Below are 13,271 nucleotides of genomic sequence, written 5' to 3' on the forward strand. Positions count from 1 at the left end.
ACCTAATGACTAAGTGTAGTATAGAGTAATAACACAAGGGATAAAAATAACAAATAAGTAAAGAGCAGCAGGAAATAACAATAGCAGGGCTATATACAGGGGGTACCGGTACAGAATCAATGTGCGGAGGCACCAGTTGTCGAGGTAATATGTACATGTAGGTAGAGTTATTTAAGTGACTATGCATAGATAATAACAGAGAGTAGCAGCAGCATAGAAGAGGGGAGGGAGGGGCAATGCAAATAGTCTGGGTAGCCATTTTATTAGATGTTTAGGAGTCTTATGGCTTGGGGTAGAAGCTGTCTCCTGGACCAAGACTTGGCACTCCGGTACCACTTGCAGTACGGTAGCCGAGAGAACAGTCTATGACTAGGGTGGCTGGAGTCTTTGACATTTTTTAGGGCCTTCCTCTGACACCGCCTGGTATAGAGGTCCTGGATGGCAGGAAGCTTGGCCCTGGTGATGTACTGGGCCGTACGCACTACCCCCTGCAGTGCCTTGCAGTCGGAGGCCGAGCAGTTGCCATACCAGGCAGTGATGCAACCACTCAGGATGCTCTCGATGGTGCAGCTGTAGAACCTTTTGAGGATCTGAGGACGCATGCCAAATCTTTTCAGTCTCCTGAGGTGGAATAGGTTTTGTCGTGCCCTCTTCACGACTGTCTTGGTGTGCTTGGACCATGTTAGTTTGTTGGTGATGTGGACACCAAGGAACTTGAAACTCTCAACCTGCTCCACTACAGCCCCGTCGATGAGAATGGGGGCGTGCTCGGCCCTCCTTTTCCTGTAGTCCACAATCATCTTCTTTGTCTTGATCACGTTGAGGGAGAGGTCTCTGACCTCCTCCCTATAGGCTGTCTCATCGTTGTCGGTGATCAGGCCTACCACTGTTGTGTCATGGGCAAACTTAATGATGGTGTTGGAGTCGTGCCTGGCCATGCAGTCATGAGTAGAGGTCGACCGATTAATCGGAATGGCCGATTAATTGGGGCCGATTTAAAGTTTTCATAACAATCGGAAATCGGTATTTTTGGACACCGATTTGGCCTATTTTCTTTTTACACCTTTATTTAATCTTTATTTAACTAGGCAAGTCAGTTAAGAATACATTCTTATTTTCAATGACGGCCTAGGAAGGTGGGTTAACTTCCTCGTTCAGGGGCAGATTTTTACCTTGTCAGCTCGGAGGATTCAATCTTGCAACCTTACAGTTAACTAGGCCAACGCTCTAACCACCTGATTACATTGCACTCCACGAGGAGCATGCCTGTTACGCGAATGCAGTAAGCCAAGGTAAGTTGCTAGCTAGCATTAAACTTATCTTATTAAAAACAATCAATCAATCATCACTAGTTAACTACACATGGTTGATGATATTACTAGTTTATCTAGCGTGTCCTGCGATGCATATAATCAATGTGGTGCGTATCGTTGCTCCAATACCTAACCATAAACATCAATGCCTTTCTTAAAATCAATACACAGAAGTATATATTTTTAAACCTGCATATTTAGCTAAAAGAAATCCAGGTTAGCAGGCAATATTAACCAGGTGAAATTGTGTCACTTCTCTTGCGTTCATTGCACGCAGAGTCAGGGTATATGCAACAATTTGGGCCGACTAATTTGCCAGAATTTTATGTCATTATGACATAACATTGAAGGTTGTGCAATGTAACAGGAATATTTAGACTTATGGATGCCACCCGTTAGATAAAATACGGAACGGTTCCGTATTTCACTGAAAGAATAAACGTTTTGTTTTCGAGATGAGTTTCCGGATTCGGCCATATTTATGATCTACGGCTTGTATTTCTGTGTGTTATCATGTTATAACTAAGTCTATGATTTGATAGAGCAGTCTGACTGAGCGATGGTAGGCAGCAGCAGGCTCGTATGCATTCATTCAAACAGCATTTTAGAGCGTTTGCCAGCAGCTGTTTATGACTTCAAGCCTATCAACTCCCGAGATTAGGCTGGTGTAACCGATGTAAAATGGCTAGCTAGTTAGCAGGGTGCGCGCTAATAGCGTTTCAAACGTCACTCGCTCTGAGACTTGGAGTGGTTGTTCCCCTTGCTCTGCATGGGTAACGCTGCTTCGAGGGTGGCTGTTGATGATGTGTTCCTGGTTCGAGCCCAGGTAGGGGCGAGGAGAGGGACGGAAGCTATACTGTTACACTGGCAATACTAAAGTGCCTATAAGAACATCCAGTAGTCAAGGGTTAATGAAATACAAATGGTATAGAGAGAAATAGTTCTATAATAACTACAACCTAAAACTTATTACCTGGGAATATTGAAGACTCCTGTTAAAAGGAACCACCAGCTTTCATATGTTCTCATGTTCAGAGCAAGGAACTTAAACGTTAGCTTTCTTACATGGCACATATTGCACTTTTACGTTCTTCTCCAACACTTTGCTTTTGCATTATTTAAACCAAATTGAACACGTTTCATTATTTATTTGAAGCTAAATTGATTTTATTGATGTATTTTATTAAGTTAAAATAAGTGTTCATTCAGTATTGTTGTAATTGTCATTATTACAAATACATTATTATTTTTTTAATCGACCGATTAATCCGTATCGGCTTTTTTTGGTCCTCCAATAATCGGCATCGGCGTTGAAAAATCATAATCGGTCGACCTCTAGTCATGAGTGATCCATTACAATAAATGACATTACATGCTGTCATGTAACCGAATGGCATCCTAAGAGTGATCAGGAAACTATCCCTGAGCCAGACTCCTGCCGGTACTTAAATTGTTTATGTCAGTTAACCCACAGACCAAAGCTGATCACCAGGGTTAAAGAACTTCTGTCCTCAGCTGTCTTCCTAAACACCTCCTCTAAACAGCCTTCAATATTTAATGTGCTGGGTGCCAGGACTCTGGTCGTTAATTAATAGAAGTGGAGTGTCAGTGATTGATAATTTCACCTATGATAACCCTTTGAACCACTGTCGTCAAGACAAACAATTTGTCAATGAAGTTAGAGTGTAAAGGAGGGTTCAAGGAGAGTTTTGATGGATTTGCCAAGAGACATAGGAGAGAAAGAGAGGGAGAAAAGGGAAAAAGAAAGAAAAAGAGGGCGAGAAAAACCCCTGACACGCCACAAGGCAAGCATGACTGCTCTGTACACTGCTGGTGTCACAGCTGTGGACCAATGAAAATATCACTAAGCCCTTCAACTTTATTACTCTCCCTCTATCTCTCATCACTAGAGACAATGAGGTTTCCAGTAATTCCACAGAGACTAATCTCCTGGGAAGCTACTATATTGAGAGAAAAAAAGAGGGGAATGCCAGGGCGAGTGCAATGCAGAGAATACTTGCGACTACGGTTATGGATGATCCATGATGCTTTGCGGCATAGTGGTGATTCAGTGGCTGGCTTTGTTGATCGTTATTGAATCTAAAGCCCTCCAGTCATACAAAAGTTGGATTTCTGTTAATTTCCTGGCCTATATAGTCTGGATATGGGATGACATTGACTGGCCTGCCTCAGTATCATTATGATCCAAAAGAGATATTAAATACTGTATGAGGAGATCTATCGACCAAAATGTATTTCAACGAGCTGCAATCATTTGAACAGTATGCCGTAGCACATTTACAGGAACACAGTGCAGTACTGTAATGCTATACTCTTTAATACCATGCAGGACTGTGGCTAATAATGCTGCTGTGCTGTGTTCCTCCCCCTTTCTGTGCCCTCCTGATTTCTTACTGAGAGAACTGCCTCATGTTGCTGATGCAGGCAGTTTTCCTCCAGCACTTTATTCAGATAGACAGAAAGAGGCTTTCGGGGTAGCAGAAATGTATGTAGTTCACTCAGCGTGCACGGTGAGTCATACTGCCCCTTAGAAAATGGGACACAGCAAGTGCATGTCCCTGACTAGCTCTTAGTGGTGTGGGTGGATGGGTGTGTACACTGTACACCATAATGATAAGGTAAGACACCAGGTCTCACCCCCTTTGCCCTCGCACATTCTCATAGGAACATCAGCAGTTAGCCTTGTTTAAAGAGGTCTGAAATAGTAATAATAGCGTATAAAACCGGTTATGGCAGTAAGTGTATGTGGGTACTGGTACTAGGTCAGAGGTTGGGTACATAGTACATCTGTATGCCCTCAGAAGCCAGTGTTCATGGTTGTGATCCAGCAATTAGTGCTCGGCCATCTGAGTACTATAGAGTGCCAAGTGGGCATGAGTATGTCTGCTGACTGTCTCTCCCCTGCTCTCTCTCTCATCTGTGGTGTGAAAGGATGCCATTGTCCTCACTCGGCTCATCCGCACCAAAATATTAACTCCTCTCCCCCTCATAACCCAAGCACATGTTCCACCAGCTAACCCCTGTCTGCCTGTTAGTCTCTCTGTCTCTAACGATGTCTCTCTCATGCTCACACACACACACACACACACGTCTATCTGGCAGCCAGGCCGCAATGTGGACCAGCCAGTGGGACTGGACGTTGAGAGGTAGAGCACTGCTTTGCAGCCCAGGGGAAAACACTACACCCCACCTGAATGCAAATGGAAGCATCAAGTTATAAATGGATAATAGATTGTGTATAAAAGTGTAACGTCAGCATGTATCCATCTATGATAATACTTATCAAACAGCTGCACTGTTCCACATTAACAAATAACAATGAGCAGTAGCTCCCCTGGCTGCCAACCACTTTGTAGAGGCAGGGGCTGAACTGATATTTCACCCTGGAGGAGTCCTTGAGAAATGTCACGAGATACCCACCTAACATTTTAGAGCCTGTGAGTGAGATAATTTGTGGAATTGGGAGGCAAACACGCCGACACAGATCAGTAAGGCAGCGTCCACCTTGAACACACACAGGAGAACAGGGTGTAGTGACATCAACATGTCAGGGAGATGTGTTTTTCAAAGAGGGCCCTTCACTACTGGCACAGTAATGTTTTTGACTCTGGGCGAGCATTTCTGTAGGTTAGGCCTACTTTCAACTGCTCCATGGGTTGCTTTGGCACAATGGAACACAACATAAATTGTTTATCTTGCACAAGGGCAGGGGAGGTCTTGTTTTAGGACATTTGATTTCTCTCATAACTTGTTTTTGGTCAATATGGGTGAATGTATTGAAGATGAAAACTTGCTGCATCCTAGGCCTACTGCACACTTATGGAAATGTAATGTTATGAGGGGATTGTGTGCAGTCCTTTCCCAAACTACATTTTAGGTATATCAGAAAATCAATACACCTGTGATGTTACTTACCAACTCATCTAAGTTTCTCATGTCACACAGCACCCTCTGTTTCTGTTGCCAATGTGCATAAGAGGCAGGCTCTGGTTCATCAACCACACTCTCCTTGCGAACGAAAGCCCTGCTTATTGGAAGTAGGCTTGGACTGGGCTCCCCCTGGTTCTCCTGGTCCCGGATCTCCTCCTCGATCTCCTCCTCCAGCTGGATCAGCATCGGGGCCAGCATGCCGAACTTGGCCCCGCGCCGCGCCACCTCCAGCAGGCACAGCACAAAGTTCTTCTCGTTGCATTTCTCCACTATGTCGTTGGTTTCGAACATCAGAACATCCTTGATCCAGAGCTCCTGACGACACCAGCCGATGAAATTGGACACGTTATCCCGAGCCAAAAACGACCCAGGGACCACGTTGCGCGACTGAAAAACCACATCCTTGGTTGGCATCCTCAATGACTGTGCAACCTCCGGGTACTCCATCTGGAAGTCCAGCGCTGCTCGATTCACATTGTTGGCATGCCGACAGAGGGCACAGCCAGTCTCCAGCCCTTCCATAAAGGTGTCTGCTGTTATATCCAGGTCATATAGCGTGTTAAACCACTCGGCCAAGTCCTCCTTCATGGCATACAGGTATTCCTCGCTGGACTTGAACGGCCGGATGCTTTTGGAAGCAGCAGACTGGATGTTACTCTGATCAGCCATATTGTCGTGATATGTATCAATGCAGGCTAGTCCTACTTAATAATTCCCGGTTGTCTCATTGCATAAGCGCTCCAAAACCATATGGAGCAGAGCAAAATAACCGCGTAGACGCACCCATGACAAGCGGGCATATGCGGTATCTCAATCGAGGTCCTTGAAGGAATACTTTGTATTGTTAAAACACATTGACATCATGCGAGGCAGCAGTGGCGCGTGGATGCGTTTTCCGGATGTCTGTGTGGTTCCCATTTCCTTTAATGAGCGCATCTCTATTTCTCACGGAGTTCCAACTGCGGGTGAGGAAGAAAAGGGTATGGTTAGCTACAGATGGATACACACCCAACCCATAAATCCTCCAGGTATCCTTGACCTCCTATGTCTGTGAATATACAATGCGTCGCGATAATCATGTTGCTGGTTTGCATGGATGGTCCAAATCACGTCTTCGCAGTATCCCTCAATAGAATGACCCTCAGCACTGACCAGTGGCAGGCTTCACAGTTCACTTGCCGTGTAACAGTCTCCCTAGCTCCCATTTTGCACCGCCTCCTGTTCTGAACATGCTGAACTGCTCTAGTTTAGACAGGTTGAGCGATTCAGTGGCATATCCCATTATGAGGGATAAACGCCTGTACATGGGAGAAAAAAAGCGTAACCCGGTACTTACCGCCTGATAATTTCATATAGGGTTTATACTAGAGTGAAAAACTGTTATCTATTCGTAATTAAACACGTATAGCAATTGCTAGAGAACAAACTGTTGACCCGCGAACCACTAGTTCACGTGCCGAGAAAAAAACATGACAGCGCTAGAATAAATTAAAATGTGATAAACAGGTGGCTGGATTAGCCAAACAGCCAGGGTTTTAAAATGCATATCATACACCGCCAAGAAAATACCACCATTCATCGATAGGATTTCAATTCGTGGTAATGACCGCACCGGGTGTGTGAATATGACCGATATGTTCTATATAACTAACAACTTTTCACAAAGCAATAATTAGCACATTTAATTGTTACCTACCTTTGAAAATAGAATGTTTTTTCAAGAACGGACCGTTTTTCGATCAGACTCATTCAGTAAAACAAATCGAAACCAGCCCCACGAACAAAAGCGGTAATAGACTACAATTTGAATGAGTTCAAAAGTGTAAGACACAAGTCGTTTTAAATCAACCATCGCTTGTAGGCTATTTTTTCATTATCGTCTTCAACGCCAAATTACTTTCCTCCCAGGACACTGGGCAATAAAAAATGGGAGGCGAGTCCATTTCCTCGGGATTGAAAAAGCAGACAAAAACGTCAGGGAAACGTTATTAGCATGTCAACAGGCAGCCCACATGTTCGAAGTGCGTCAAATTCAAGCATAACCATTTTAACATACGAAAAAGATGTCCAATTACTAATAGCTTATTGAAATCACTCCAAATGAATAGTACAATGTAACGATGCAGCATTGAGAGATAGCAACAGTTACACTACTTCAATTTGCAACAATGTAGGCTACGAATGTTGCACGTTGGGCTGTGATATATATGGATTGCGGGAGCCGTTAGGCGAAAACAATTATATGTATGATTTTTTTCCTGTGTGTACTGTGTATAATTGAAAACCGAATGTAAAATCGGTGAGGAGAACGAAGTGTTGGGGATCCAGAGAGGAAGAGGCTAAACGAGAATGATAACTGGGCACAAAATCTGTCTTCTCCAGGAGGTGGCGTTTTTTTGGTCACCGAACGAGGAGTTTTTGTATGGAGGTCAATGAGAGTGTAGAATTTAGTTCACAAAACAGATTGCTTATTTGATCGAATAGATGTTTCGGATTGATTAGGTTGTTACGAGTTTACTGACTTAAGTAGGACACGTGACATCCCGGCAACTTTGAAAAAAACACTTTAGGCCTATGTCGGTTGTGCCAGTTGTCACTAGTTACCACAGCCACAAAGTCATAAACTCGGCTCATTTCTACAATTCATCTTCTTAAAATGTCATTTTAAATCTAACCTTACTACTAACCTTATGCCTAACCCTAAATTAAAAACAGAAAGCAAATGTTTGTTTTCATGAATGTTTACGATATAGCCAATTTTGACTTTGTGGCTGCGGTGACTAGTGGAAACAGTTGAGCCACACTCTCATTGGCTACAATGGTCCCAACCTGTTCTTGCCTCCTACCGACTGCCTTCCATTTTTGAAGAAATTATTTTAATTGTTAGAGTGGCCACCAGAGTAAGCCCGGTTTCCCAAATGCATTTTAAGGTTACGTTCGTCGTTAGAACGTCTTTAAATATCCGAGCTATTTCCCAAAACCATCGTTACTAAACTTGCTATTCAAAACGGTCGTTATTTAACGACTGCACCAGACCACTCGTAGAACAGCTAAGTAGCCTACGTCGTTAATGATTCTTCGCCCTTACGCGTCACTTTATACACAGAATATCTCCACTAAACACAAAATTAAGGTGTGTCTTTCTGTGACCATTTCTTTGCTGACAAGCGAAGGATAGTTTTTTAATTAACCTAACAAACGAAGGATATATTTTTATTTAACTAGGCAAGTCAGTTAAGAACAAATTCGTATTTACAATGACGGCCTACCAGAAGTCAAAATGCCTCATACAGGGGCTGGGATTAAAACATTTAATATAGGACTAAACACACATCACGACGAGAGACACCACTACATAAAGAGAGACCTAAAACAACAACACAGCAACACAACATGGAAGCAGCACAAAACCTGGTACAAACATTATTGGGCACAGACAACAGCACAAAACGCAAGAAGGAAGAGACAACAATAAATCACTTGAAGCAGCTACAACTGTGTAAGTGTCCATAATGAAGAGATGGAGATAAAACGGTCCAGTTTGAGTATTTTTTTGCAGGTCGTTCCAGTCACTAATATAATAGGCTAAATAATAAGATGAATACAGTATAGGCTACATAGACCTAAATATTTGAACGATATTGAACTCAATTTAATGGTAATAAAATTGTTTTACTTCGCTATTTGTCTCCTGTCGTCAGAAATGTTTGCCTCGGATATAGCATATTTTATGATATTTAACATGTGCGCAATGATGTGCCTGTTCTTGATTTAGTGCATTATTATTGGTTAAGCATTAGCCGCCTCAATATTTGTAGCCATAGGTGAAACAATACATGATCAAAAGTACATCTCATTCCAAAATCCTGGGCATTCATTTGCTGCTATAACACAGTCTCCACTCTTCTGTGAAGGATTTCCACTAGATGTTGGAATATTGCTGACGGGACTTACTTCCATTCAGCCACAAAGGCATTAGTGAGGTTGGGAACGGATGTTGGGCAATTAAACCGGGCCATAGTCGGCATTCCAATTAATCCCGATGGGGTTGAGATCAGGGCTCTGTGCAGGCCAGTCAAGTTCTTCCACACCGATCTCAACAAACCATTTCTGTATGAACCTCGGTTTGTACATGGGCATTGCCATGCTGAAACAAGAAAGGGCCTTCCCCAAACTGTTGCCACAAAGTTGCAAGCACAGAGTAATCTATAATGTCATTGTATGCTGTAGCGTTAAGATGTCCCTTCTCTGGAACTAAGGGGCCTAGCCCGAACCATGAAAAACAGCTCCGGACCATTATTCCTCCTCCACCACCAAACTTTACAGTTGGCACTATGCATTGGGGCAGGTAGCGTTCTCCTGGCATCCGCCAAAGCCAGATTAGTCCGTCAGACTGCCAGATATGGTGAAGTGTGATTCATCACTCCAGAGAACGCGTTTCCACTGCTCCAGAGTCCAATGGCGGTGAGCTTTACATTACTCCAGCCGATGCTTGGCATTGTGCATGGTGATCTTAGGCTTGTCTACGGCTGCTCGGCCATTTCATGAAGCTCCCGATGAACAGTTATTGTGCTGACGTTGCTTCCAGAAGCTGTTTGGAACTCGGTAGTGAGTGTTGCAACCGAAGACAGATGATTTTTACACGCTACGTGCTTCAGCACTCGGCGGTCCCGTTCTGCGAGTTTGTGTGGCCTACCACTTCATGGCTGAGCTGTTGTTGCTCCTAGACGTTTCCACTTCCCAATAACAACACTTACAATTGACTGTGGCAACTCTAGCAGGGCAGAAATTTGACTAACTGACTTGTTGGAAAGGTGGCATCCAATGACTGTGCCAAATTGAAAGTCACTGAGCTCTTCAGTAAGGCCATTCTATTGCCAATGTTTTTCTATGGAGATCTCATGGCTGTGTGCTCGATTTTATACACTTGTCAGCAACGGGTGTGGCTGAAATAGCCGAATCCACTCATTTGAAGGGGTGTCCACATACTTTTGTATATGTAGTGTAACTCTCTAGGAGCTGATCTTCTAATGTTATTATAATTTTTTGAAAGGCACAATTGGAAAGAGGGAAGGCTGATCCGAGAGCAGTGCTGCTTCTTTCGATCCTATCAGTATTGACACTTCTCAACGACTCACTTAGCGAACCTCTCTGCGTAGTGTTTTGGGATACGCGTGTTAACATCTTCGGCCGTTGTTAAGAAAGTTGCATCGTTAAAACATCGTATGTCTAAATTCCATCCCTAAAGGAAAACCGGGCACGGGTCAATATAATGGATCATCTGTGGGGGAACTCTACTCTACCAGCAAGGTTGGGGAGTAACGGATTACATGTAAAGGATTACAAAAACGGTAACTATAATCCGTTACATTAACAGCAAAAATATTGTAATCAGATTACCGATACTTTTGAAAAACTAGATTACTTCGAGGATTACTTTTAAATTCAGATGTTAGCGGATAAAAATCTTTGACACTTCTGTTTTCTCAATGACATTCAAATTTTAAAAAGGCGAAAGTTTAAATTTGTTCCACCTGAGCGAGTCTGACCACAAATCAGAGACCACCACTATGATGACACACCAAATGTGTTTGATGGATCGCAGGAAAAGATCAGGAATAGGCTTTTGTTGGCTTACAGTCCAAGTAATGTCTTCCAATGGTGCAACTGCTGTCGGCATCCAAATATTATGCCATTTGATTTAAGGCTTGGAGGTAAGGATGACAGTAGTGGTGTAGTCTACGGCGATACGGATATCACTTATTGATATCTACATAGCGCATTGATGTGAATCACACTGCTGCTCTCTCATTTAGCTATTTGTACTTTACGGGTTGTGGTTGTTGTGGGTGGCTGTTCAAAAATTCTAAATGTGTATTTGAACCTAATAATAGTTGAATTCAAGAAGTTTAAGCTGCCTATCAGTCATTGTTTTTGAAACCAGTGGACAGCCAGTAAAAAAATGCGCTCTTGCAACAGCTGCGTAGTTCAGATCCAAGCCTATGGAATGAGTGTGGCTTTTATTGCTCAATCTAATTCATGCTGATTAAAAAATATATCCATAGGCCTAATGGACACATGCTCAAACTTGCACGCTTTGATAGACTTAAAAGGGCAATCTGTAGTTGCTACATTTTGGGGGGGATTTATAAATTATATATACAGTACCAGTCAAAAGTTTGGACACCTACTCATTCAAGGGTTTTTCTTTATTTTTACTATTTACTACGTTGTAGAATAATAGTGAAGACATCAAAACTATGAAATAACACATAAGGAAGCATGTAATAACCAAAAAAAGTGTTCAACCAAATATGTTTTATATTCTTCAAGGTAACAACCCTTTGCCTTGATGACAGTTTTGCACTCTTGACAAAGCATGCCATTCCATGAGCACAGCATTTATTTTTCAACTTGAATCAATGAGCCCAATCAATCCTCCATGAGAAAAAATCATAAACAGAGTAGGGCTGGCTAATAAATCCTTTGTTTTGGGGTCATGCTCAGGTGAAATTTGGCTAATCTATACTTCCATATTTCCAAGTCCTATTCTTGAAGTTCAAGGGGTATAACATTTATTGGAATTCTGATAAGACTTTGGTTTTTAATGTAAAGATATCATTTAATCTTATATGTAGTAGAAAGCCATGGGTTAGAAGAAGCCTACATAACCAACCCATAAAGTAAAATTTAACATCCATATATGGCCAGCTATGTAATCTTTAACATTGATTTATCCTGCAACAGATGAAGTTCAATTGGTAACATTGTCTCCTAATGCCCCTCAAGGGGAAAGTAATCTAAAAGTAAATGTAATCAGATCACGTTACTGATTACAATGACAGGTAACATTTAGAAAGTACCCTACCCAACCCTGTCTACACTAGTGATGTAATCCTTCCCTCAAACGACCATATGTGCACATCCCGTTAAGAATGCGGGGGAAATTAGTGAGATTATCCTTTTTATGGGTCAGACCCAAGTGTCAGGGCAGGACAAATTTGCTTCCCAACCAGGTGACACTTCAAAATAAGATTATAGGTCGCTCTTTGTCAATATGAAATAGATAAGCCTAGTAGTCTCTAGTCTGGAATACAAACAAACTAGATTTTTGATTCTCTGCTGACTCCAGTTTCTACAGGCCGGGCCGGACAAGCACTGTCTGAAACAGCAGCTGCCCCATGCTTGGCTCAGCACATGCTCTGCGTGCGACTTCAATATGGAAAAAGGAGGGCCTAGTTTTGATGGGAAAAATACTTGTTTCTTTGAGATAGAGACGTGTTGGTTGAGATTTTTTTGGACCGGGATAAATCATTTTTTCTGTGTCAGACAACTCGCACAGTGATCTGTTCCCGAGCATGAGCAACTGGATACCAGTCCTCAAGGAACTCGGAAGCGTGAGCTGTGACCGGACTTCACCCACACAGAACATTGTGCTTTAAAAGGAAGTTAAAGTTTAGGCTGGAGCATTTACTTTTCTCTGGATGACACTTTACCACAGCACAATAAATGCACCCTGACTGTGCGGTCAGTGATTACAGGCAGACAAACATAAAACTGGATTATAAATAACTGACCCAACTGGTATATTTAAACAAAGCCAATCAATTCATTTTCATTGGGAAGAGAAGGGTGATTATCAAAGGGCTCAGATCACTGTGGACATATGCTGAACAGATGCAAATGTGGAATCATTCACAGACAGGGGTGGCTGACATCTGTGGTTAATAACATCCATTGTTTCTTGATTGGATTGGGAGGTTTCTCAAAGTCGAAAAGAAAATGCAAAGACATCAAGGCAATTCTGTAAAGCAAAGCCTGAAAGCAGTTGATCTTCATTCTTACTGGTAAATGTGCAGTTTAGTTGTCAAACTCGTTCCACAAAGCAGTGTTGAAAGTGTGTTCATTGACTATATGATTGCAATACAACATAAAGACAAATCCTCTATGACAGCTGATGTATCTTCAACAGTTGTTGGTCAAACAGACATCATGCCAGCATTCTTT

General features: G+C 42.5%; 1 protein-coding gene across 2 annotated transcripts in view; it reads right to left on the reverse strand.

Moving 5' to 3' along the window:
- LOC115111653 (GAS2-like protein 2) overlaps nucleotides 1-7,257 on the reverse strand; it is a 44,063-nt gene extending 36,806 nt beyond the window's left edge. Inside the window, exons 1-2 of one of the 2 annotated variants that reach the window (XM_029637959.2) lie at nucleotides 6,961-7,257; nucleotides 5,250-6,223 (exon numbers count right to left, since the gene is read on the reverse strand). In XM_029637959.2, the coding sequence (XP_029493819.1) occupies nucleotides 5,250-5,933 (684 nt within the window). In that variant the 5' untranslated portion in view covers nucleotides 5,934-6,223; nucleotides 6,961-7,257. Of the gene's footprint in view, nucleotides 1-5,249; nucleotides 6,465-6,960 lie in introns of those variants that run through there. The other variant, XM_065011598.1, reaches the window with a different exon arrangement.
- Between the last annotated feature and the right edge of the window lie 6,014 nt (nucleotides 7,258-13,271).

The sequence above is a fragment of the Oncorhynchus nerka genome, linkage group LG27 (assembly GCF_034236695.1).
Source record: "Oncorhynchus nerka isolate Pitt River linkage group LG27, Oner_Uvic_2.0, whole genome shotgun sequence".
Lineage (NCBI taxonomy): Eukaryota > Metazoa > Chordata > Actinopteri > Salmoniformes > Salmonidae > Oncorhynchus > Oncorhynchus nerka.